The following is a 27,253-nucleotide window of genomic DNA, read 5'->3' as shown; positions in this document are numbered from 1 at the left end:
AGAAAAACAGTCGTCTATTCCATCAGTGAAATTTTATATAGCAATGAGAATAAATGAACTAAACTACATGCAACAACATGGTTTAAACTCAGAAGCAAAATATTAGGTATAAATGCATTCTACTGTCATGTACAACTAATTAGAACAAATAAAAGTTAAAAGTTAAAAAAAATTGGGCAAAAATTGTAGACACAAAAGAACATATCTATAAGTGCTTGTATTCATATAAAGTACAAAAACAAAGCCTGTTAAAAAGATAATGGTAGAGATTTGATGGGGGTAAGAAAGCACATGGAGGTGGTGCTTCTGGGTGTAGCTTCAACAGTACATTCGTTTTGTACTAATTTATCAAACTACACACATGACCTGAGCAACCTTCTGAATACATGCATGACTTCAATTGGAAGTTTAAAATCCATCTTGCTTTGAGGTACCTAATTCAGATAGACTCTGTTAATTTCTTCTGAACAAACCAGAAAAAAAGCTGTGATAAATGCAAATATCTGAAGGAGCTGAAAATGCCTTTCTAATATAATAATCCAAGAGTGAAGAACTGGTCTTAATCTCATTTTAGGAATAAGAAAATCAAACCATACCACAAGTCTTTGAATGTGATTGAGAAACCAAATGCATCATTCCACAGACAATAAAATCTTATTCGCCTACTATATGAATAAAGGGATCTCTATGTATCTTTTGTGTATGTTAGTAGATGGTAGCCTGTAATTATCTGACCTGCAGGTTTCCTAATTATTTCCATAGGAGGGTACTTTAGGGATAAAGGATGATGATCTTGTTGGTGAGGTTATTTTCCAGGAATGCCTTCATGTGGCATATCAGAAAGGAGTGAGAATACTTGGATCCTATATTCAGTTATCAATAATTAGTTAAGTAACCATAAGCAGGTCACTTTTCCAGGCCCCAGTTTCACTATGTATAAGAAAAGAAGGCTGACAAACTATGGAACTAGCCTAGGTATCCATCAGTGGATGAATGAATAAAGAAAATGTAGTATAATACAAAAGGACATTTTATTCAGCCATAAGGAAGATGGAATTATGTCATTTGCAGGAAAATGGATCAAACTTAAGAACATTACATTAAGCAAAAGAAGCCAAACTCAGAAGGGTTGTTTGTTTCTCTTATCTGTGGAAGCTAGAAAGGAAAAAGGAGAAGAAAGGTGTGGAATGTGTCTCATGAAATTTGAAGGGAAATCAGTAGATCAGAGGATAGGGAACAAGGGGACAAAGGAGGGGAGGGAAAGAGGAAATACTGGAGAATGACAATGACCAAATTATATTGTTACACTGTGTACATGCACAAATATGTAACAGCAAATTCCACCGTTGCATATAATTATAATGCTCCAATAAAAAATGTGAAGGAAAAAAAGAGAAAAAGGCTGAACCAGATAATGCTTAAAATCTCTTTTCTAGCTCTATATGCTGTCACTCTATCAAAGATAGTATAAGATAGTATTCCTTGGAGAGGGGTTCTCATATCATCTGTGTTGAATACATAAACATTAACCAGCCTGTCCCAAATGTTGAGAAGCTGAGCTTAGAAAGAGACTAGTGAATATTCTAAGTGGATCAAATCTCCTTTAAAAATATTGAGCCTCAGGAAGCTAAGGTAGGAGGATATCAAACTTCTTGAGGCTGGCCTGGACAACTTAGCAAGATCCTGTCTCAAAATAAAAATCAAAATAGGGCTGGAAAAATATCTTATTAATAGAGCACTTGCCAGGCATGCTGGGGGATAGAATCCCCAGAATGAATAAAAGGAAGGAAGGGATGGAGGGAAGAGGTAAGGGGAAGGAAGAAAGTAGAGAGGGGTAGGGAGGGAGAGGAAAGAAAAGAGAAAGAAAGGTGGGGAAGAAGGGAAGGTGGGAAGGTTGATCCTTTGAATATTTATTTACTGAGGGACAATTTTTTCTGGGGAGAAAATACATGTAACCACTTATGTACATGCAGTTAGTGACTGACATTGTAAGCACAGACCAGGCAGCCCATCCCTTTGTCTGGTGAGGTGCTTGTGCTCTCCCCTCCAGGAAATGGGGCTTACCTGCAATCTCTTTTCAAGGAATTGTTTTCCACCTTCCAAGCCATATGAATGTTCATAAGGATAACTCCAATCTCGAATCAAAAACATTAATGTCTATACACAGAAAAAATATAAAACATTTTTTTAAAAATCTTAAGAAAAACCATAACTTTAATAATTAAAACCTCCTTTCTCCTCTAAAGAAGTTAAAGTAACTAAATGGTTAAAATTACTCACGGTTATATTAAGGGCCCAAAAACATACTCAACCCCTGTACCAAGTAATCACCTCCACTTGAATTTGACTACATAAGAAAAGTCACCCAAGCAATCATATGATTTTAAAAAGGAACAAAAGGCATAGCCAGGTATTTAGATCATAATTTTAAATCAAGGTTGTATAATTACAAGACAAACCAAATCAAGATGGCTAATTCTATGCTGATTATAGACTTGATGTTAATACCACTATTTTCACAGAATGTTTTTTAATTCATACAGATAAGTTTCTCCACCTCAGCGCTACTGACATTTTGGATCAGATAATCCTTAATTATGCGTGTCTGTCCTGTGCACTGTAGGATTCTGAACAATATTTCTGGCTTCTATGCACAACATCCTAATAGCATTAACCTCCCCAAAACTATGACAACCAAAAATGTCTCCAGACATGGACAAATGTCTCCTGGGTGGTAAAATTACCGTATTCCAGAAAAACTCATAGATAATATATTTTGACCACATACATAAAAGGAAGTCATAAACCTGCCCAATCATTTCATAAGACTGCTTTAACCAGAACAGCAAGACAAAAAAGAGACAGAATCAATGTAAACCCACTACCACTAATAATCACTAGCAATGCTATCAGAGAGGAAGGATTTCACACACTGATGAGCAACCACAGCAGTCATTCATCCCCACCCTAACTGCAACTGATCCAACAGTACTAATGGCAACCTGCAAATTATAATTGATTTGAAAAATAATCTACCTAGAACATTTTCATATTGAACCAAAATAAAGAGTAACGGACTAACTTCAACTTGTAACATACCACAAAAAAGAAACCCACCATTATTTCTGGAAAGAGAAGTTATAATTACAGTAGTTGGGAGTATTTTAAAAGAATTTCACTTTTTACTCTACATAATGCCATATTGTTTGAATTACTAAAATAAGTGTGTATATCTTTGCAAACAGTTAAAAAATAGACCTATAACATTTTGTAGTAGTATATCATCTATAAAAGAAATGTGATATGACTGTCTTAAACTTCTCATCTAAGGGCTGAGTTTGTGGCTCAGTGGTAGAGCACTCTACTACCATGTGTGAGGCACTGAGTTCAATTCTCAGCATAAATAAATAAATAAATAAACAAATAAATAAATAAATAGATAGATAAAAAGATATTGTGTCTATCTACAGCTAAAAATAAAATTTTTTTTAAAAAGAATCAATCTAGATTTGTTTGTTCTATTTCCTACTCTGTTGGCCTCATACTGGTATTAAATTGGTGATAACACTACCAATGGTCAGTTTCAACTCCACTGATTCAGTTGCTACAAATGAGTTTGTTGTAATATCCTGTCTCCGAAGTTACAAGCTGAGATGGGCTTCTCATAAGTCAATCTTTTAAAATAAGAAAACACTTACTTACCTGAAATGGTTTCTGGTAGATTTCTTCCATTGCAAGTCTTCCATACTCTGTGAATAACTATTAAATCAAGTTATTTAAACTAATGTCCCCAGGGAAAATGACAGAAGATATTTAAAACTGTTCTATATCAGAGCATAAGCTATCAGAACTTTTAATATCATGTGAAAGCTAAGTATTTAATTTTCTAACACATAGGGTATATGTTGAAATTTTCTCTAGTTAAGAAATCATAGGTTAGTTTTAAACCATATAATATTCAGTTTTGTTATTCCATCATAGGCTTCTAAGTATAAACTCACAATAACATAATTCAATTTTAATACTTAAGCACATATTCTGAGACATACATACTTGCAAGTGTTGAAGATCATCTTCTTGAATATTCTGAGATAAATTATATACCTATTAAAACAAAATTCATTTTGTTTTTATTAGTGTCTTATTTTGAATGCACAGCTTATGTATAATTTTCCTTGTGAAATCTAAGGCTATTTTATGCCTCATTACAAATGAATCACTCAGCCACCACCTTAATCAGTGGCATATGGAAAGGACTTTCTCTTTTTTCCTATAGTCAGATAAAATATTAAGAGGGAAGGAGTGATGGCAAAATATGTAAAAATCATGAATAAATGAATATTCACTGCCTAAAAGTGGCAGATATTTCAAAAAAAAAAAAAGTATACTGCAATAGCCAAACTATAGAACCAAACTAGATACCCTTCAACAGATGAATGGATAAAGGAAATGTGGTGATATATACACAAAGGAATATTACTCAGCCTTAAAGAAGAACATTCATGGCATTTGCAGTCAAAGGATGGAACTGGAGAATATCATGCTAAGCAAAATAAGCCAATCCCATAAAACCAAAGACCAAATGTTTTCACAATGGGAAGGCCCTCTAGGGGAAAATAAAAATACTATGCATTAGGCAGAAGGGAGTGAAGGGAGGGGAGGGGTTATGGGGGTAGGAAGAATAGTAGAATCAATGGGACATGCCCTATGTACATATATGATTACACAACCAGTGTGATTCTACATTATGTATAACCACAAGAATGAGAAGTTATACTCCATTTATGTATGATGTGTCAAAATGCATCCCACTGTCATGTATGACCAATTAGAACAAATGTTTTAAAAAGTAAAAAAAATTTTTTTAAATGTATTATGTAAGTTTCTTTTTCTCCTCAAAATTTAATGTCATGATAATTTAAGGAAAAAAAAAGAGTAAAGGTTATTTATACACCATTTTTCCAAGCTGGAGAATGTGAGGGGCAAAATTTCTACAAAAATAAATTCCTCCCTGGTAGAGTATATAACTGATCAGTGGGAATCTCATCTAACTTTGACTCTACTGCAATTCTTTTTACTTAAAACTCATCAGTCTAAACAATTTTAACAGAAAAATTTTAGCAGCCTCTGGAAACTAATAAAAGTAACAGTAGGTGGCACTCTTGCCCTGTCCAGAATTTTCTGGAGGCTTTCCAAGGCACATAGACCAGAACCATAATAGAGGTTTTAAAGTATACTCAGGGAAGAGAAATTGGAGAAAAGATTAGTTAGGTCCAGTCCTTCCAAGAAAGATCTTCAGAAGAGAACTCAGGCTATTATAGGAGAAGAGTGGGCATACTGCTAATAATTTATATCTAAGTAAATAAGGGTACTCAGAAAACAATTTGTTCTAATAGCAAATAAATGATAAGCTAGATGAACTTGGAGATTGAGAATACATACTCTTGATGTAAGTCAGCAAACCTAAAATGATATTCAAGTCACTAATTCTACAGAGTATTTTTAAAAAGTAATAAATGCCTGAGGTAATTAAACTTTAAAGTAAACCTGACAGTATGACTATATCCATCCAGTAGGCCTTAGCTTTTAGAAAACAGGTCCAGATCCTTTCATTGTCAGGACCAGGTCACAAAGAGAGATGGAAACTTGTTTATCTTAGATCATTAGTACTTAGAATACTACCCTGCATTTAACAGGTGCTAATAATTTGTTGAAAGAATAAATGACAAGATCAATTTGTTACTGATATATCAGTCAGAATTTAAGGAAAGAAAACTAAACCCAAAGGTCAAGAAGAAAGCATTAACAGATATTTTAATCTTCTTGTTTTTTTTAGAATCTACAAAGCACTTTATGCATTATCTTATTTAAATCTCTTAACAACAGCCACCCATGACATAGGCAAAATGGGTAAAACTTCCATTTTACAGATAAGAAAGTGGCTAAGTAGTTTTTAAGTTACAAAACCAGATTTCTAACATCAAAAAGTTGAATAAATAAACAAGAGAACCCCAGAGATATATTTTAAGAGACTCATTATAATTTAAAGTAGGGGCTACTGCCAGCTAACTTGAGGGACTACACTATGATAAGACAAGCATGAAGACATGGCTTCTATGCTATTCCAACTGTGCCATTTTGCAAAAGCAGAGAAAAAAAGTAAAAGAAAAAGAAAAAAGAGATAGTATCACTTAGTGGGTAATGGCCATTATCCCCAGCCCTATAAAGCTGAAAAGTAGTCCTCTTTTAGCTCATCTTAATATCCTTTCCACTCTGACACCTAGGTACTTCAAACTGAGAAAGAAGGGAAATGGGAGCTTACAGAGACTGGTTGTATGTTCCAGATATTATTGGAAAGCATTACAAAAGTATCAAGATACTGTGACAGTATTACTTATAAACCACTATCAATAAGGAACATTTCTTATCTTGGGAGGATATTCACAACATACTTTTTGATGTACTATCATCAACTGGACCTAACAAACCATCTTCAAAAACTTTTCAATGAGAGATATAAGCACAGATAATCTTAGCAATGAAAAAGTAATGAAATGTGTTGGTTTAATTCAGACCAAACTGTCTAAATTATACAGAAATGGCCTAACTTGAAGAAACTAGAAATTGATAGAACACTAAACAAATTAAAAGAGTACAAGTGAAAAATAGAAAGAATTCTACTACCCTTTTCTAAATAAAATTGGTCCTATACTATACATTCCTAGTTTATAAAAATATCACTTAGGTTTTTTAAATTAAATATGAATTAATACTTATGCTTCTGTCTACTTTAATTCAAATAATCAAATACTAGTTGTCACTGACATCAAATACAACAAACACTTGTAAGTTTAATACTTGTTCTTTGTTTTGCAAAAATACAAGCATATTCTCTATACTTACTGTATCTGGCAACCATATAACTGATTTCCTATAGTTAACATGCAATACCTTTCTCTTTTAAAAAAGGAAAGAAAGCATAGATTCTACAATGAAAAATTCAAAGAAACTGGTTTCTGGTCTATTGCTTCCTTTGTTAACTATCCAAAATACAAAAGTTCACATTATGGGCCAGAACAGCAAGCATGGAAATGTAAATAGACAGTAAGAAATGTAAACAGTGCTCTTTAATTTTAATTGTATTAAATTTTTTCTTCAAAATGTAGACATATACACAATGGAGTACTACTCAGTCTTAAAGAATGAAATTATGATATTTGCAGGTAAATGGATGGAACTAGAGAATATCATGGTAAGTGAAATAAGCCAATTCCAAAAAACCAAAGCCAAATGTTTCTCTGATAAATAGATGCTGAACCATAGTGCGGTGTGCAGGAGATGAAGGAACTTTGGATTGTGCAGAGGGGAGTGAGTAGAGGGGTGGGGCGGTAGGGATGAGAAGGACAATAGAATAAGACATTATTACCCTATATACATGTATGATTACACTACTGGTGTAACTCAGAACTATGTACAGCCAGAAGAATGAGAAGTTGTGCTCCATTTGTGTACAATGTGTCAAAATGCATTCTACTGTCCTATATAACTAATTAGGAAAAATAAAAAATTATTTTTCTTCAACCAAAAGACATTTTGAGGAGCAGCTGAAGGTACTAGGATCATATGAACTGATGACATCACTTAATCTCATGTCTCACCTGCACAGAGCTGGTCATAGTGCTCAGAGCAAATACGGTTGCACAGTCTTTAATAGTTGACTGGCTATCAAAGGCACCCTGGGTATCCATTAGCAGCACAGCCACCTAGGAATTCAAAAGTTTAGCATACTTAGTAAACACTCACCAAAAACGAATATAAAAATCATACATTAAGTGATAAATTTCAAAAGCAATAACTAAATCAAGAATACTCATACTCTATATATTTTAATGTAAAAATCTGTACATTAAAGTTACCAGACATTAAATTCCATGTAGTTTTGATTTTTTGCAACAGAAAATAGCTCAAAAAATATATATAGGAGATAAAAATAGAAAAGTATAAGTAAAATTTTACTTTTGTTCCATTAGGTCTGTCAATCACAAATACTTCATTCCACACTTGTATGCCTGTTGTTTCTCTTTCACAACCACCTCGCCAAGTAAAGCCAGTCAATGGTTCATTGTTTCCACCAATCCAACTTTGAGAATCCTGTTAAAGTCAAAGATAAATGTAAAATAAAACACACAAAAATAAGGGGAAAAAAAAAAACTAAAAATTACCCATTCCATATTTTACAGATGAGGAAGGTAAGTCCAAAGAGATAAAATACACAATGTAACATCATCCAAGCAGTTAAAAAAAAGTGGTCCTAAATCCTGTGTGGGTTTCTATAGTGATGCAGTTTCCTCAAACCTGAAGTTTCTCAAGTCAGTTCAAATTTCCCCTCTAGGATTCTAGATAAGTAGAGTCACAACCACTTTTCCCTCTTTGGGAAAGATTTCCTATAATGTAAAACAAAAAATAGATAACAGCTATTTTAATATCTTCTTACATAGAAAAGTAAAATTAAGTTCCAGAAAGAATGACTGTCAAAAGAGTATTCCTCTCTTGGTAGAGCTTATACTAAATGCTTTCATAATGCCTTGTTGTCTGTAAAACATGAGACTTTAAAAATAACAAAGTCTGTTAGGAATCTGATTCAAACAACCCAACTGTAAAAAAAGCCTTATTTGAAATGAACAGAAATCTGAACCCAGACTGCATTATCAATTGGGATAAACATGATTGTCTAATATAAATGATGTCATGGTTGTGTTAAGAAACAGTTGCAAGAATCCTTATCTGTTAGTTACTCAAGTATTTGTGTAAAAGGATATGACTGGCATTTGCCTTAAAATATTTCAAAAGGCACACAAACATACACAGAAAACAGATGAAAGAAGACCAGCAAAATGTTGATAAGTACACTGGCGTTCAAAATGCTATTCTCTTTATTTTGGGGTAGATTGAAATTTTCCATATACACACAATGTTTTAATTAAAACTACAGGGCCATACTATTATAATTAAATATATGGGGCTAGAGGTACAGCTCAGTGATAGAATGTTCTCCTAATATGCACAGGTCTTGGATTCAATCCCCAGCACCACAAATAAATAAGAAATAATATAACAGTTAATATACCATAAGGCAGTTTATCTAGAAAATTAAATCTGGGACATAAATGAATACCTCCCATAGATGTCAAGATGTCTTGTATCACAAAGGAAAAAGCTATTTCAGAAATACTTCTGATAAGCCTGAATATCTAGTCCAAAACAGATTATAAAGCCCAAATTAATGGTGGAAAGAAAATGTTTCAAAGCAGGATCAATGAGGAATGAAACAATTTATGAAAAAAATAGCAAAAAAAGGTCCCCAGACCGTAATGTAATATGATACAGCCTTAAACTTTAAATAATCTACAATCATTCCACAAAACTCCCATCTCTAGTAGGTTACCAGTCTTATAAATCATAAAATTCTCTATGTTTTCTTTAGGTTTCAATAAGTTCAACTAAAGGCCCTCATCTCTGCCGGTTACAAGGCTGCCACAAGGCACAACTCATTCACAGTACATACAATGAAACTGTGCTTCATAAAGCACCCTTCCTGAGGATAGACAACCACAACTGGTGGTCCTGCCCCTGGTCTACATTTTATTTTAGATGCTCCAAATTGTTCTTGCACCTCCTTTCTGTACTCCAACCCATTCTTTTCTTCTTACAGCTAATTTTCACAAGAAATGTAATCATGCCACTGTCCTCCTAAAAATCCATCTGTGGTTTCCCCATTACCTATAAGACCACCCAGAGATGTGTTTCACAACAATGCTCCTTTACTTTTCCTATCTGTTTCTGATATTCTCCATACATCAACACTTACACGTCCAGTTTCTACCATATCCCTTCATCAAAAAAGGAAAAATCATCACTCCCCAAATGCAAACATTGTTCAGCTCAGCCATACCTTTCTTTGCCTAGACTCAGATTTTTTTAACATAGTGTGGGAATCAGATGCCACATGTGAGAACCTATTCAATCCCAAACAATGCAAAGAAATCTGGAGTTGAATGAACTATTTTTAAAAAGTCCAACCTACACAAATAAGTTAAAAGAATCTATCCTCTTAGAGAATTCTGCTTTTAGTCTATATTTTATTTATCTTGCTTTTATCTTCTCTATAAGAATATAAGTTCCATGAAAGTAGTTTTGTTTCATTCTCGTGAATTTCCATAAATAGTTCCTGGTTTGCAATTAGGAACTCAAAACATTAAATGAATAAAAAAATTTACTTATAAACCTTAATGTGCTCCCTTTTGAGCATGGGTAATAGATATAAAAGAAATATGAGCTTCTTTATTATTTATAGAAACAATATAATTACATGGACAAAGCCGTAAAAATAGTTTTTTTTCAAGTATGGATGACTAGCGTCATAGGCTAATGTGCTTATTTAACCCCTCTTTGAAAAAAATTTTTAAAAAGAATTAGTGTCTCATGAAAATCTATGTATCATTGCTTCTTAGTAAATGGGAATTTTGTAAAATATTATATGGATTAGTTAATAAAAAGATGAAAGAAAAGGTAAATCAGAAAACCAAATTAATCAGATTTTCAAAATTTTGAAATGTTATTTCTCTAACATACTGAACACCAAAGCTCTCATAAAATACATTCATTCATTCATTCATTCATTCAACAAATCTATAGAACCTCCACCAAAGTGCCAGTCACTGTTCTAGATTCTAGGGATAGAGCAGTGAATAAGAACAAAATTTCTCCTCGCCAAGAACATTCCAATAGGTTGTAGAGACAGTCTTGATGATTATGTCTCAATGACTGCAGACCCCACATGCTGTCAAAATCTATTAAAAGCAAACCTTAGAATTCAAAAAAACACTAATCTGATGCCATTCACCACTACAGAGACAAAAAAAAACCCTCAAAATGCAGATTTCCATGTTACCTTATTCTTCCAATTTTAAAATAGTAGGAAGGATAAATCTTAATTGTAAACGGCAATCTGAAATCATCTGAACTTTAAGTGTAGCAAATACTGAATAAACACAGCATGTGACAAAAAGACTTGTCTTTGTAATACAATTACAAGCAATAAAGAAAGTCTAATAGTAAAATAGAAAAAAAAATTGTATTTTACCAAAGAAACAGTAACTGTCTCTAGCAACAAAATGAAACAACAGCTACATAAGCTTTAGACCCAGAGTCTGGTGGTCCAGACAGGCCTATGAGCATCAGAACACACAAGCTTCCTGTTTGCTGGTAAGCTGACTCCTTCCACAACAGCCAGGCTAGAAAACTAAAGATCCATCCAGAAGCCTTAACAACTCATCCTGGCTAGAAGTAAAAGACAAAAAAGTATAAAACTAAGATCCAAGTAGCATTACAATAAAGGAGATCCTCCCTAGTTAAAAAGCCCCACAAAAAATAACTACAAATTAAAACATTAACCTATATAAAATAAGTACCTATTCAAGAGCCAGGTTATTAATACTCAACACCCCAACTGGTAGAACTAGTATACACATTCTAACCATCAATTCTAGCTTAGTATTTTCAGTTGAATATGTGAGAAAACTCAAGTCCTCGAACAAAATATGAAACATTTAATTCTGAAATAAGTAAAATTTATCTAATATCTTACTGATCCCCTATCCCTGTCTCCTATCCAACTCCTCTATTCTGGGGCTGAACAAATAGTTGGCATGATGACTGACCCAGGGCACAAATTCAGGCAAAGAACAACTCTACAACTTAGGTATTTGTTAAGGAGGTATTTAATAATTTTTTAAAGTTCTGCTTAAATGTATCTTTGACCATGAAGACACTATGCTAAGTGAAATAAACCAGACACAAGAAGAGAAATGTATTGATTTTAGTCATATGAGTGGCATGCAGACAGAAAGTACAAGGGAGGTTGCCAGGGGCTGAGAAGAAGGAAAAATGGAGTTAGTATTTAAACAGTACATATTCAATTTGTGAAAATAAAGCCCTGAAGATGAAAGTGGTTGGTGACAGCTGTACAAAATGTAAATAAATTTAATGTCACTGAACTGTACCCTTATAAATGACTAATGTGGTGAAATTTTTGTGTTGCCTATCTTACCACAACTTAAAGACAAAATAAAAAGGTGGCCTAAGGGCTACCAAAACAGGGGAGACACCACCAGTTATTAAACTGATGTCTGGCATGAAATTTAGTCCTCCACAGGACTTGGTTTCAGCTTTTACATGACAAAGATTAGAAGTCATCAAATCCATCCTTACTAGGAAAAAAGCTTTAAAATTAAAATCAATTACTTCTTAAATAAAAACAAAACTTGATATCACAGAGCAAATCACCAACCCAAAATCTAGACAGAAAAAGAATCACAAGCTGAGGTCCACTTACCAGAATAGTAGTTGCTAAAGTAACTGATAGTAACACATATGGCAAATTGGACCAACTGCTAGAGGCTAAGACAGACTAGTTTAAGAATTAAGAACTAGAGGCTCAGTGTTGGCAGACCTCACATTTTCCTAGGTTTTGCCTCAAGGAACACCAGAAGATTCTCAAGTATAGACAGAAGAAAACTTCCTTCATGACTGGCAGAGGGAGGAAGGAAAAAAAGTAATCATTTTTAAACTCACCCATGGGAAAGTAAGAACTTTGACATACATACTCCTAGAGCAGTCCCCATAACAGCGGCATGCCCTCCTGGGCAACCCATCTTCCCACCCAAGATTTATCTGGTCATGGGGAGAAGTAACTAGCCAACTCCAACACCCTCTAACAAGCCTACAATTTTTATTTTCCTAAATGACTTAAAATTCTGATCAAATTCTATTTGCTTCTCACATTGATAAAAATTCAAAAAATTCAAAATTTTTCAAAATTCAAAATTTCAGATTGTCATGTAAAAATTACAATGTTTCACTTATTCCAAAGTAAATTCAATTGGAACAGTTAAATGAATAAGGTAAACCTCTAGATTAAATCTGACAAATAGTTCAATGAACTAATGAACCTGTAATAAGTATAATGTTTTAAAATAAAATACACAACTATCAGAGTGGCTACAATTAACAAGACTGACAATAATATTTACAAGATATACAACAACTCTAAGTCTCCTACATTGCCTAGTACAATTGGTGAAACCACTTTGGAAAAATATTTGGCAGTTGCTAGTAGAGATAAAAAGGTATTTTATCCTATGACCCAGGATTTCTACTGGCTATAAACCTAACAGAACTGTGTATATTACCAAGGCTTGTACAAGAATATTCACAACTTTATTTAGAAGAAACAAAAACTAGAAACAACTCAAATGTATATCCATAGAAAATGGGATAAATTGTAATATAGTCAACCAATGAAATATCACTCAGCAACAAAAAAATGCTATTTTTGATGCATTTAACAACACAGATTAATCTCTTAGACTTAATGTTAATTGAAAGAAATCAGACACAAAGTATACATACTTTTACAATTCATGTCAAATTCCAAAATAGACAAAGCTAATCTATGGTGATACAAGTCAATATAGTGGCCTTTGAGAGCTGGAGATAGTAATAACTAGGACGGGAAATGAGTGAGTCTTTTAGAATGCAGAAAGTGTTCTGTCTTCATCTGAGAGGTAGTGGTTACAAAATATACTCAAAAATTCACTGGCTATACTAAGGTTTATGCATTTATTGCATTTAAGTTATACCACAATAAAAAAAATAAGATGACCAAAGAAGAGGCATTTTAAGATATAGTTCTTCCTCCAAGTACATTTCTTTCTTGAAAAATGCATATGAAACAAGTTTTCCTTCATGTATTCACATATTTCCCATGAGTCTTACAACTCAGACATTGTTAGCCTTGGAGTGCAAAGTGAAATCAAATTCATCATCCATAGGGTCGATTCATAAGTTTCAGGTTAAGTTATACAACGTACTGTATACGATCCTTAAATATAGCTTTTGGTCCTGCTCTCTGGCAGCATTCTAAAAGCAACCCTTTAAATAGTAAAGAATAAAAACTACATAATAGGATAGTTTCCTTTAAAATGGCTTTTATAAATATGACATGGATGAGTCGAAACTCTTATGTACTAAACAAAGCAAAACCCTTCATTCATTTTGCTTGGAAATCAGTGGAAAGCAAGAAAAGTTACCACATTTACACTAGCACATGTCCTTCTATCAAGTCTGTTTCACCTTCTGAAGTAAACAGTGAAAGCAAACATCTATAAAAGAGCAATTCAGTGTAGGAACATCCTATATGGGAACTCTACATATTATAAATATGTGAGAAAATGATGAAATTGGCCATGCTACTTAGTTTGGACCTCATTTCTTAAACTAAGCAAGTTGAAATACTAATATTACTAGTAGTGTAATGTAAATACTTAGAAAGTGCTTAATAATCAGAGTACCTAGAATTCAATGAATACTCAACTGTTATATTAAAAGATACTATGTGATGGAAGAATATATCTTCATCTATGAAGTCTTCTTGTTGAAAATGAGTAAAACCTGACTCTGAGCAAGTCTATAGATTCAACTAAAATTTTTATAGAAAATTCATAGGACAAAAACAAGATAAACCCCACCAATGGAATAAAATCACTGAATTCAGAATGGGAAGCTCTATAACACAACTGGTCTCTTCAACAAATAACTTGCCAAGAAAAAAAGAAACAGGTTTAAAACAATTTAAAAACAGCTAGTCATAATGTAGACCTCATCAGGTTGGACTCAAACCGTTAAAATGCAAATAAAGTAACCAAAGCAAATGAAAGGTTTTAAAACATTTCACAATATTAAAATTACTGCTTTTATGTATGATGACACTATTGTAATTTCCTTATCTTTAAGAGACACTGAAATATCTACAAATGAAATTATATGATGCTTGGGATTTACTTCAAAACAACACATTAAAATGTGGAATGAAATGAGACTGGTAAAAGTTCACGATATCTAAAAATAAGAATGTAGGCATTCATTATATGATTGTCTAATCTGACATGCTTAAAATTCTTTATAATAGTTTTTAAAAAAATAAGGAATGATATAAAGTATAAAGAACTCTGCATAGAATTAAGGTCCCTATCTAGATGAGTTCAACAACAGCTAATATTATTATTAGTGTCAATATATTAAGCATTGTGTTAAGTTTTACATACATTACATAATTTAATTCTACTACATTAATTTTTGAGTTATGTAAACTGATTCCATGAATTGAACGTACTTTTATTGTAGCCATATGTGACAAGCTGATCAGTATTTTTCTAACAATTCCTATTGGTACTGGAGAAATCTATTTCACTTTGAAAATACGTCATTCACAAAAAATCAGCTAAAAATAATTAGATCAAAGCAAATATTCATCAACAGATTAATGGTTAAATAAAGCACGTATAATCAAACAGCAGAATATTAAAGCAACAAAAATAATGAACTGTGATGTGTACATCTTACCATTAAAATGTTAACAAAATAAGCCAAATACAGAATATCTACAGTATGATTTCATTCATGTGAAGTTCAAAAATGGAGGAAATGAGCCTATGATGAGAGATCCAGAATAGTAGTTACTTTGGGGAGATAAATATTAACTGAGAGAGAAAACAAGAGATGTTCTATATCTTCATCTGGGTGGTGGGAATATAGGCATATACACATGTAAAATTTCATCACACTATAATGAAGATTGTGCACCTTTCAGTATGTAGATTTTACACTTAAATTTTTTTAAAGGAAAAAATATATTTACCTGAACTATACACCTGAACAACTGAAGAAGAATTAGAAAGGGAAAGACAAACTTGAGGGTATACACAAATATTTTGAAAATTGGAAAAAAAAAAAAAAAAAAAAAAAAAACCTCCTTTCCACCACTAGTACCAATTTTACCTGATTACAGATTTTAATCTTTTGTATGACTCACTTTTACACATGAAATGATATTTTTAAATATTGATATAATAGACTTAATAGTTTTCACATAAATTTTTACATTTCAAAATTATTTCATTTAAAATTTAACAATGAATTTTACAAGTAACACATTTCTATTCCCAAATTATTAGGTACAAAAACAACAACTAGATTTCTATAGTATACTTCATATATGGCATAGATTGTGGAACCAATTTAGATGCCCTTCAATAGATGGTGGATAAAGAAAGTGGTATATATACAGGATGGAATGTTACTCAGCCATAAAGAATAAAATTATGGCATTTGCAGGTAAATGGATGGAGTTGGAAAATATCATGCAAAGTGAGATAAGCCAATTCCCCAAAACCAAAGGTCAAATATTTTCTCTGGTAAGTGGATACGATATATAACAGGGCAGATTGGGGGGTGTTAGGGTGAAGGGAAGAATGGAGGAACTTTGGATTGTGTAGAGAGAAATGAGGGGAGGGGCAGGGAGAAGAAAAGATGGTGGAATGAGACAAACATCATTACTCTATGTACATGTGTGATCACACAAATGGTGTGAATCTACATTGTGTACAATCAGAGAAATGAAAAGTTGTATTCCCTTTGTGTACAATGAATCAAAATGCATTCTGCTGTCATGTATAACTAAATAGAATAATTAAAAAGATGAATGTCCAGATATCCTTATAAGTTCAAAACACTTTCTGAGATATGAATTCAATAAGTCAGTAATTCTAGTTATACTTTATGTCTTGCAGTTCATAATATTAATTAATTCTGACATGAAATGAGGGAATTTAGTCTAGAAAAGCCTTTAGTTCACCTCTTAAAACTTACAAAAGAAAAATTTCTTCCTTCCCATATTTCAAGTAAAAAGCAACCTGTTTTTTTCCGAGTAGTAGCTCAAAAACTATAAAAGAAGCTGCTCACAAGAAAATAAAACCTAAAAATGAGAATTCCTCCTATATTTGGAGATTTAAGATATAAATCTCAAAATATTCTTAGATTTTAAAACCCTTCTACTCAAGTGTATGCTTTTATCTAACAAAAAGCTCACATTCAGCCTTACATTACTATTCCTCTACTAATCACTCAAAAAAACACTCATCTATTTCTAAAGTATAAAGTAAAATGTTTACGCACTTAGCTCCTTTAGTGAACTCACACTTACATAAATGATTCAGGTCAGCAGAGAAGATACTAAAAGAGGATATAAACTGCTGCTCTTCTACTTCTCTCAGGAAGCATACCACCTTTGCAGGCATATAGGTTAAGGAAATGAATTCAAATCTATCCCATCATTATTCCATTTACCTTCTTTACTTACATCGCAATGAAAAAGAATGATTAACCACCTAATCAGTATATTATCTCCCAAATCAGACACTATGTAATATAATTTCTGATTAACAGAATAAGGTAACATATCAGGAATTCTAAATGGAAACACTATAAATTAAAGTACATAAAGATAATTCAACTTAAAGCCAGTAACTAGGTATGTAACCTTACTGAGGTCATCAGAACCTTTGCACGGCCTCAGTACCTCCTCCAGAAAAGGGGGAGTTCTATTAGTTCCACAATTGTGAATATATGACAAATGTGGGCTGCTGCTCCTCCTCTGAACAGTCACTAATTTGACCAGAGATGGAATCAGAAATGCCACCTGAGGTGAAACTTACCTGTCATTCCTAGACAAGCAATCTAAGCTTCTTTCCCCTTCTAACGTTCTACTTACTATCTGGGACCTACCTGGAATCAAATGCATTTACAGCTCAGAAACAGATATGACATACACAAGTTAAGGAGTTAATAAACCTCAAAATATAGAAACTTTGTAGCAGCTTCCAATTTACAGATTTTTTTTTTAAATGCCTCTAATTATACATTTTTCTATTTCAGATATTAAGCTCTGGAAAATAATCAAGTCTAAATGAAAATCTTTTTAACATTCCTTTTCTTAATTTCCTGAACACACAAAATGTCACTCCTTAGTATGAACTACATTTGTAATACTCAGGCATACCTGAAAATGTCTGAAGAGATACCTATGAAAAGAATTTAGTAAAAAGCTCCCTGGAAAACCAACAGGGAATGTTTACCTTATTTCAAGGCATACTCAGATTTACACAGAACTTTAAAAGGTGAACACTCAGATAATTACACAATTCTGTTAAGTCTTACTTCTAGTGGCTTCTGAATGTCAAAAATCCCTATAAATAGCCATCCGCCCTAAGTGATTCACTCCAAAATTTTCAAATCCTTCTTCTTGGTCTCTATGAAATTTTAAATTCCTCAGACTTGACTCCAGCTTTTAGAAAAACAATGAGTCAAGTGGTTTTGGGTTTTTTGTTTGTTTTGTACTGTTTTATTTAAGGAAGAAAGGCAAAGTTAAGGAGAAAGGGATAAATAACTAAAAGTAAAAGTGTGTAAAGGGAGGGAGATTCATTAAACAGACAATAAGTGTCTACAAAACACACAGTTGCGCTATGTACTAAAGATAGAATAATCAAGGAAAGTCCCACTACTAACAAAAGGGTAAACCAACCATAAAACTAAAGTAATATCAATAAAACATGTGCCATAAGAGCTGGGAAGAAAATTAACAAACTCAGAAGTCAAGAAAGGCCTACTATGAAAAGTTAGCAAAGAATACAACAAGATTTCAGAAATAATATGACATATTAGAAGAACAGCAAACACTATTGCATACTTGATATAAGGATGCAATCGGTGAGGCTCAGATATCAAGGAAGGCCATGGAAGCCACTCTAAGGAATTAAGACCGTATTCACTAAAAGTGACTTATTTGAGGAACACAGTTATACTTTTACGAAGATCTCTATCAGAAAACGTCACTAACTGTAAAGGTGTCTAAGAAAAAGAAAGTGAAGAAATAATAAAAAGGGAGAGAGAAGATAAATAGTACTTCTGATATTTTCAGGGTACATTCAAACATGTTGGGTTAGAACTACATTGCCTAGAATATAAAGGTTCAATCATATGCATCAATATGTATTATATTCCAAAAGGAATTACAGAGATAAAGAAGAATCAAGAACTCAAACTTACATTACTGTCTTAACAGAGAAGTCTTATTAAAGAACAATATTTCTGTAAAATTAAAGAAACAATTCTTGGTTTTTATCTATTTTTTTGAAATAACTGGTTGGCAGTTATTTGTTTTAATTAGGTTCTACTTAAAAGACACTATTCACCTTGTTATACATATATCTAAGCATGAAGTCCAGGAGAAATGATTTCCCTTTACGAAAAGCTCCTGCCACAGACACCACAACTATGTTAAGATCTCGTATGTGCTCCTGTAGCAGTATCTGCTCCAAAGCTTCTTCATCAAGCTCAAAGTTATGGTCATCTTCATGAGCAAGGACAATCTGTACTGGACAAGGTTTCTTCATAACCTCATCAGAATTTACTAGGTCATCATCTTCATAATCCTCCCCTAGAATTTTAAAAAGAAAGAAACAAATTACTTTAATCCCTGCATTACAAATTTTTCCTTAAGGACAACATCTAAAGCAAAAATTCAAATGTACCACCCCCTCATTCTCATTTGAGAAAAATTTAATAAAGTAATAGACTGTCAAGTAGTTTTGGATTTCCCACTCCCTCTGTAACAGGACAAAGAATGTCAGTCAGATCTACCACTTGAGCAATGCATCATTCTGTAAATGCTTTTTGCTACTGTATGCACCAAGAAAATACAAACTGACAGGGGATAAAATCAATTTCGCCTGATACTTCAGATTCCAGTTTTCCCTGTAGGCATCACCTGGGAAATTATTCCATATTACAAAGACTGAAACATATATATGAATTTTGAATGTTGTCTTTCATTCTGGAATTTAAAGGGCAAAGTTAGGGTCCTAAGAAGCTTCCAAAAATGACATGATAAAGCCAAGTTCCTAATTTTGTAGGAGTAACCTAATATGGCTAAGGCTGTAGTTCAGTGGTAAAGCACTTGCCTAGCATTCACAAGGCCCTGGGCTCAATCCCCAATACCAAAAAAAAAAAAAAAAAAAAAAAAAAAAAAATAACCTAGTAGTATAGTCTTTTTTATCAAAGCAAAGAACCTTGTTCTTTGCAAAGGAAGTCAACAACACTATTTCAAAATGTGCCACAAACAGTGACAATGCATTATGAAGAGAAAGAAACTAAGGAGGAGAATTTTTGGAAGTAAAAGCAATCAATATTTAATTAAAGATATTAACACTGTTTCAATGCCATACCACTGTAGCCAGATATGTTATTTAAACACACAAAAAAGTTAACTTTCCAGGAAAAATACAACACAGTTAAATTCCAAATTAATATATTATTAGGAAAGTCCAGATAAACAATAAAACAGTATGCAAACTGTGATTAAAAGCTTCCAAGCTTAGTCAGTGGTTAAGACCACCAAGCTAGAAGGCAAAACTGCCCAGAGGATGTCACAACTTCTTTGTTTTCTCATCTGTAAAATGGAGATAACAGTACCTCCCTCATAAAGTTGTCATCAAATGAGATGAGTTGAAACATATATGGCACATAGTAAGCACGATAGATGTTTGTTATTTATATAATAATAGTTTTAAAATAACCAATCCAACAGGAGAGGCTTTTATTAACACCTTGAAATGCCAAAACACTACAGTGATTTTCAACTGCCCAGTAGTTAGGTACTAACATCACCCATTTCACGAATTTGGAAGCTGTCCTTGAAACATCTTTCCTTTGCATTACCCCTAAATTTAATCAACAGCCACATTCTTAACTTCACCTTCATGTCACAATTTCTGTGTATTGTATTGTCTCTCCTCTTATAGTGCCAAACCACTCCTTGAAACTCTCAATTATTGTCCCACTATAACCACTGTATTAAGAAAAACAAGCAAAAACAACAAAAAAACACCCACACCCTCTAAGTTCCTTACCCCAACCTCCACAGTACTGTGCCAGGACCCCTGCCTCCCCTCTTATGTCATCTTATTACATACCCTGTTCATTTCCTCAAAGCCCTGGGCCATCTGGCCTTCTTGTTCCTTTAACAGGATAAACCCATTTCCCACCTTAGAATACTTGCTCTGTGTTTTTATCTCTGTATGGAATGCTCTGTCCATAGAAATTCACATGGTATCTCACCTCCCTCACCTAGGCCTCAGTTCCCCTCAGTGTGGTCTTCCCGGACCACGCAATCCAAACCACAGGCCCCACCCCTAACACTTTAAAAGGGGATTTTTCATAGTCCTTTTTGATATCTAAAATAACCCTTTTTTATTTATTTACACGTATATCTCCTAGTTCCCCCTCCATACAGTGTGTGCATCACTTATGTGTGCATCACTAATTATCCTATTGATCATTCTATCTTCCAGAAACAAAAACAATGCTTAACACTTAGCCCAGAAGATGCTTAATACTTTTTGAAAGAATACATTGAAGCATTTCAGGAATCTTACACCCACCCTTATCTATTTTAGAAACAAATGTAACAATCCATTAGGTTTGGGGAAAGCAAAGCCAAATCAAGGGTAGTTAAGTATATCAACCACAAAATTACAATGAAAACCATCGAGTTCCACAAAGTAAAACACTTTAATTTAAAAGGAACTCAAAATTAGTAAGTACTAAAATATCACAACGCCCAAAAGTGGAGACTAATGATTTTATAAAAAGAAAAAAAAAAAAAAATTTCTTGTTGTAAAGAAAACATTAGTTTTCTTTTTTCCTTATTTGAAAAAAAGAAAAGGAGGAGGGATCCCAGGAAGAAAGTCTTTATTAACATAAAATTTCACCTGGATTAGTTAGCTACAGTTACCATGTGGCTAGGTTTCTTTTATAGGCATAGATAAAGACAGGCACCTCAGACAAACACATACATAGACTAAAGACTTTTTAAAGGTAAGTGTGGCAAAAACATTTCAAAGGTATAATGGAGCACAAAATGATGTGATTCACCAGCCTTAACTCCCCATGATGATACCTCTACCAAATCTGGCATAAAGATAAAATATTTCATCACACATTGATCAACTGAATAAAAGACAACTGTATGTTAATTTCATTAGAATGCCTGTAAATATCAGCATCTGGTGATTACCTACAATTTCAAGTCTCTTTCAATTTAGCAATAACCCAAGATTTTAAATGGCACTAAAATCCTGGGTACAGAATACTTATTATGTTTCCATTCTCATATGCCAGAATACTGGAACAGGTAGATTTCAGTCCTACATTTTTCCTAATTCAGTTCCAAGTCAGTTCTCCCTACTCCAGCCCAAGTGGGTCTTTCAAGGTCAAAGCTAAAAAACAACTACAGATGATCACCTATTTCTCAATTTTCTCTCTATACCTTAGCCCTAAGTATACCTAATAATCTATTTGTTACAAGTCCTATAAAAAGGCACCTGTCAAAAAAAAAGACCCATGGTTGCCAGGATTAAGGGGCAGGGAAGGATGAATAACAATTTTTTTAGGGCACAGAAATGAATTCTCTATGATACTATTATGGTGGATACCTGATGTTATACATTTTCCAAAAACCCACTGAATATGTAACCTCGAGAGTGAACTCTAACGTGAACTATGGACTTTGGATAATAATAATGTGTCAGGGAAAATTAATTAAATTTAACAAATGAACTACTCTGATGCAGGATGCTGGTAGTAGAAGGAGGAGGAGGAATGTGGGAACTGTACTTTCTGCTCAATTTTGCTATGAATCTAAAATTGCTCTAAAATAATAAAATCTACTTAAAAAGACACCTGTCTTTTTAGTGTTTAATCATACTTCATCTTAAATCTGTCAAATTCATACATTCAACATGGATTCCAACAGCAAAATTTACACTTCAGAGCTGACCTAGATCTGTCAGCAAACTTCAAGCTTAATTATTAGATAAGACAATAAAATGGTGCTACAAATCTGCATTACAATAAACTGTTACTAATATTAGGTTACATCAACTCAAAACTAAACTTACAAAAGAGAACAAAGTAAAGATTACTTTTCAGAAGCAATTAAAGTATATTTTAGATTATTATTCATATTTCAAACAGAAATCTCAAATTTTTATGGAAAGTAATCTTAATTTCAACTACTTGGTTCATTTATAAAAACCAGACATCTGAAAAAAAGCAAAGTAATGTTTTAGAACCCATTACTAGGACCTTGACTTTTATAATCTATATTCAAATGAAAATAGTAGCTAAGCATTCAAAAGTTCATTCTAGCACATATTGTTAAAAGTCTTGGTATACCTATTTTTAAGAATTTATTTAAAGGAATAAGCAAAAAAGCAAACAAATATGTACAAGTTTACCAGTGTTATTTCTGGTAGTGAAGATTAATGCTGTGTTTCTCAGACATGGAAAGTGTCCCAAGTTTTAGTCATATTATGACATATTATGCAGCTTAAGAAACACTCTTATGAAATGGACAGCATTTATTTTTTCAGCATAAAATTAAGTAGGAAAAAGGCAGACTTACAAATATAGATCATCCCCCAATTTTGCTTTGCTTTGTACCTATAAAAATATAGGTAAATGGGGCAAGAGGAGATTGGAGGCTTCCAGTCATTATAGCAACTGGTACCAGAATATGGCTCTCTACCAGAAGCAGCAATAAAATTAGACAAAACAACTTAAGGCATTATTTTCAAACCCTTACAACACACAGTATAAGACAGTAATCCCTAAGAAGTCAACCCAAGGTGAGCCCCAAGATCACCCCCGGTTCTCTGAATGGGAACAATTCCCCCCAGAGCATCAGTGATCTAGAACACAAGCAAATAAAGATCTGAGTTCAGGATTACTAACACAGTAGGAATCTGTAGGGCAAGGTGCATGAGGAAAGGAGCTGTGCAGAGGTGTCCCAGAGTCTTGAGCAAGGGAAATAACACCAAGCAAGGCTCACCAGGGGACAGCTACTACAGGGTTGGGAGAGAAATAGCCATAGAAAGTCAAACAATTCCAGCCAGAGTGGAGTTATCTTACATGGCAGGCATCAGCTGAGACACTATAAAGGCTTAGAATTAGGGATCATGTCCTAGAATAAAGCTTTTTGAAAGATCCACCCAAAGCAAAGTCTAAACTCAAGGCTTGAAAAGATTTGCATGGTACACAGTTCAAAGATTTAGTACAGACAACTTTGGGGGTGGGGAGGGGTCTTCTAAACTTTCCACAGATCCTCAAGAATGAAATACTGAGTCACAACTACACAAGGTCAAGATTTACCAGTAACCGAACTGCGTGCCACAACAAAATCTAGATAACAGAATCTCACAATGCATAACATGTAATATATAATATATGATCAGAAATTACTAGACATACAAAGAAAGACAATGTAGCCAATAGTCAAGAAGGAAAAACAGTAAATAAAAACTAATCCTGAAATGACTTAGATGGGAAATTTAGCAGAGAAAAGCTTTTAAGTAGATACTGTAAATATATTCAAGGGCTTAACAAAAACAAAAATAAGGTCTTAATAATAAATGAATAAACAAAGCATCTCATCTAAGAAACAGACTATTAAAAGATAAATGAAACCAGGCACAATTGTGTATGCCTCTAATCCCAGTGGATTGAGAGGCTGAGGCAGGAGGAGCCCAAATTCAAAGCCAGTCTCAGCAACTTAGTGAAACACTGTCTCAAAATTAAAAAGTAAAAGGGCTGAGGATGTAGCTCAGTGGTTAAGTACCCCTGGGTTCAATCCCCAGTACTGAAAGAAAAGAAAAGAAAAGAGAAGAGAAGAGAAGAGAAGAGAAGAGAAGAGAAGAGAAGAGAAGAGAAGAGAAGAGAAGAGAAGAGAAGAAAATTCTAGAACTGAAAATTGCAATTATTTAAATGAAATAGTCACTGGATAGACTTTAAGTAGACTGTAGGAAGAAAAAGGGGAGGGTCAGTAAACTTGAAAACAGAAAAAGAAATTCTCTAATCTGAAGAACAAAGGGAAACAAGAATGAAGAAAAAAACTCAAAAGAACTATGTGGCAACATTTACTAGAGTACCAGAAGGAGAACAAACAGAGCTGAAAAAATATTTGAAGTAATAGTTAAAATGTTACCAAATTTGATGACAGACTTAGAGACCCAAAAAGCTCAGCAAATTTCAAGTAAGGTAAATAAGAGAAGACCGTGTAAGTCAGACTGCTAAAAACAAACCACAAAGGGAAAATCTTTAAAGAAGCTAGAGGATGAGGTGAAAGAGTGATACATATTACACAGAGGAAATAATTCAAACAACTGCCTCTTATGAAAAGAAATAGGGAGCAGAAGACAATGTAATGCTATCCTCAGAGTGCTTAAAGAAAAAAAGCATCAAACCCAGAAACTAACATTCAAAAAATGAAAGCAAGGGGTTGAGGGTGTAGGTGGATGAAGAAGAAGTCCTAGATTTGAACTCCACCACGGGGAGTTGGGCAGCAAAATAAAGACAATAAGTAAAAGCTAATATCTGTCACCAGCAGATGTATACTACATGACAGGCAAAATGGTGTTAATTCAGGCTGAAACATAATATTACTTATTGGAAAGTCTCTATTACTTCATATAGATCTGAATCAGAAGTAGTCAATAGATACAAATATAAAAAACTGTTTCCTCACAATAATTTCCTTAAAAAATAACTGGTCATTTAGAGCAAAAAATAAATTATGTGGGGTTTATGATATATGTAGAAGTTAAAAAATTAAAAATAAGACAAATGCTATAAAGAAAAGTAAATGAAATTACACTTGAGAGGTACCCTAGAACAACGACTTTAAAAAATAAAAATAGTGGGGGCTGGGGATATAGCTTAGTTGGTACAGCGCTTGCCTCTCGGGCACAGGCTCTAGGTTCGATCCCCAGCACTGCAAAAATAAAATAAAATAAAACATAAATAAAAAATAAAAATGGTATAGCTAAAAAAGTCAGTAAGGAATCAAAATGGAATACTAAAATATACTCAATTTGCCTGAAAGGAAACAAAAGAACAAAAACAAAACAGACAGGGTAGGGGGTAAAATTAGTAAGATAGCAAACTTAAACTCAACTAAATCCATAATAACATAAATGTTGAATTCTCCAACTCTAGGATGTGGAGAAAATTACTAATGAGAATACAGAATAGAAAGCCCAATGCATATGAAATATTAGCTACATAAATTTTCAGTTTTCTGGTAATCACATTATAGAGTAAAAATGAAAAATAAATAATACTTTATACTTATTAACTCAACATACTCCAAATATTATCATTTCAACAGTTATTTTAAAACTGATACTTTCCTTCACACTGTCTTCAAAATCTGTGAATTTTACATGTACAATATCTCTCAACTTAGACACTAAATGTTTATTAGAAATCCCTTATATTTTATAGCATTTACAAATGAGAGTACATTCACATATACAAGTTGCTCCATAGTTCTCTATTCAATAACTGAATTGAATACCAAAAAAAAAAAAAATTCTACTCATACTTGCATCCATGTTAACAAAACTTTTTAAATGGAAATTAACTAAAATCAAATTCTTTTCTTCACACTATCCATATTGCTTTAATATGCATTGCTCTGATTAAAATTGATCATTTCTCTATACACATTTGTCTCCTATATGAATTATCTATTCATAATCTAGATAGCTTTAAGAAAGCAAAGCAGTTTATCCAGAAGTCCCTTAAATTCTACAGTAACAAATGCTTTAACAGCATTTTATAGATAGTTTTATAAATTCAAAAGAATTTATGTGTTGCATGAATATTTAAAAGTTTACTGAGGTACTTTGTACACACACATAATTTAATGCTGAAAACTAATTTAAAAGGTTTATGGTTGCTATTCATTGGCTTCTATAATCTATGACTTAACTTCTACAGAACCCTGGGTCAGAAATGCAACTTTCAACTTAACATTGTAGTACAAACTGTTTTTCTCATGGGAAAATGTGGTTCTCACCTGAATAACAGGGGTAAAAAGCTGGAACTAGCTATAAACACAGACTAGACAGCAAGATCCATAAGGCCCCATCACGGCCTCTATTTAAAACAAGCCAAGCCTCGAACTAATATGGCTCTGCTGTCAATAAGCCCTATCCTGATTTCATGACCTTTGCCATAATTAAGATGCCCACAAACAAAACTCAAAATTAAAAATTTACAATTTTAATAACTCAAGATTCACGTGTTTATAATCTAAATACCACTAGCTACTATAAACTGAGGATCACTGTGCAATTTGCTGAGGCTGACAGTCCAGCTTAAAATTCTAGAGCTGTGCTTATTAGTACCAGTATGTACTCCATTCTCTGTTTTTTGTAAATGTTCTTCAAATTTTGAA

The 27,253-nt window shown here is 33.2% G+C and overlaps 1 protein-coding gene across 5 annotated transcripts in view; it reads right to left on the bottom strand.

Moving 5' to 3' along the window:
* Positions 1-27,253, bottom strand: part of ATL2 (atlastin GTPase 2) — a 55,040-nt gene that overhangs the window by 10,073 nt on the left and 17,714 nt on the right. For 4 of the 5 annotated variants that reach the window (XM_079109892.1, XM_079109895.1, XM_079109891.1 and 1 more), the window contains exons 2-7: positions 19,149-19,393; positions 8,017-8,151; positions 7,659-7,763; positions 4,054-4,104; positions 3,703-3,759; positions 2,065-2,157 (exon numbers count right to left, since the gene is read on the bottom strand). In XM_079109892.1, the coding sequence (XP_078966018.1) occupies positions 2,065-2,157; positions 3,703-3,759; positions 4,054-4,104; positions 7,659-7,763; positions 8,017-8,151; positions 19,149-19,393 (686 nt within the window). The remainder of the gene's footprint in view (positions 1-2,064; positions 2,158-3,702; positions 3,760-4,053; positions 4,105-7,658; positions 7,764-8,016; positions 8,152-19,148; positions 19,394-27,253) is intronic. The other variant, XM_079109894.1, reaches the window with a different exon arrangement.

The sequence above is a fragment of the Sciurus vulgaris genome (genome assembly GCF_902686455.1).
Source record: "Sciurus vulgaris genome assembly, chromosome: 14".
In the NCBI taxonomy this organism is placed as follows: Eukaryota; Metazoa; Chordata; class Mammalia; order Rodentia; family Sciuridae; genus Sciurus; species Sciurus vulgaris.
Note: the sequence above shows the minus strand (reverse complement) of the source record. Positions and strands in the feature narration are given on the sequence as shown.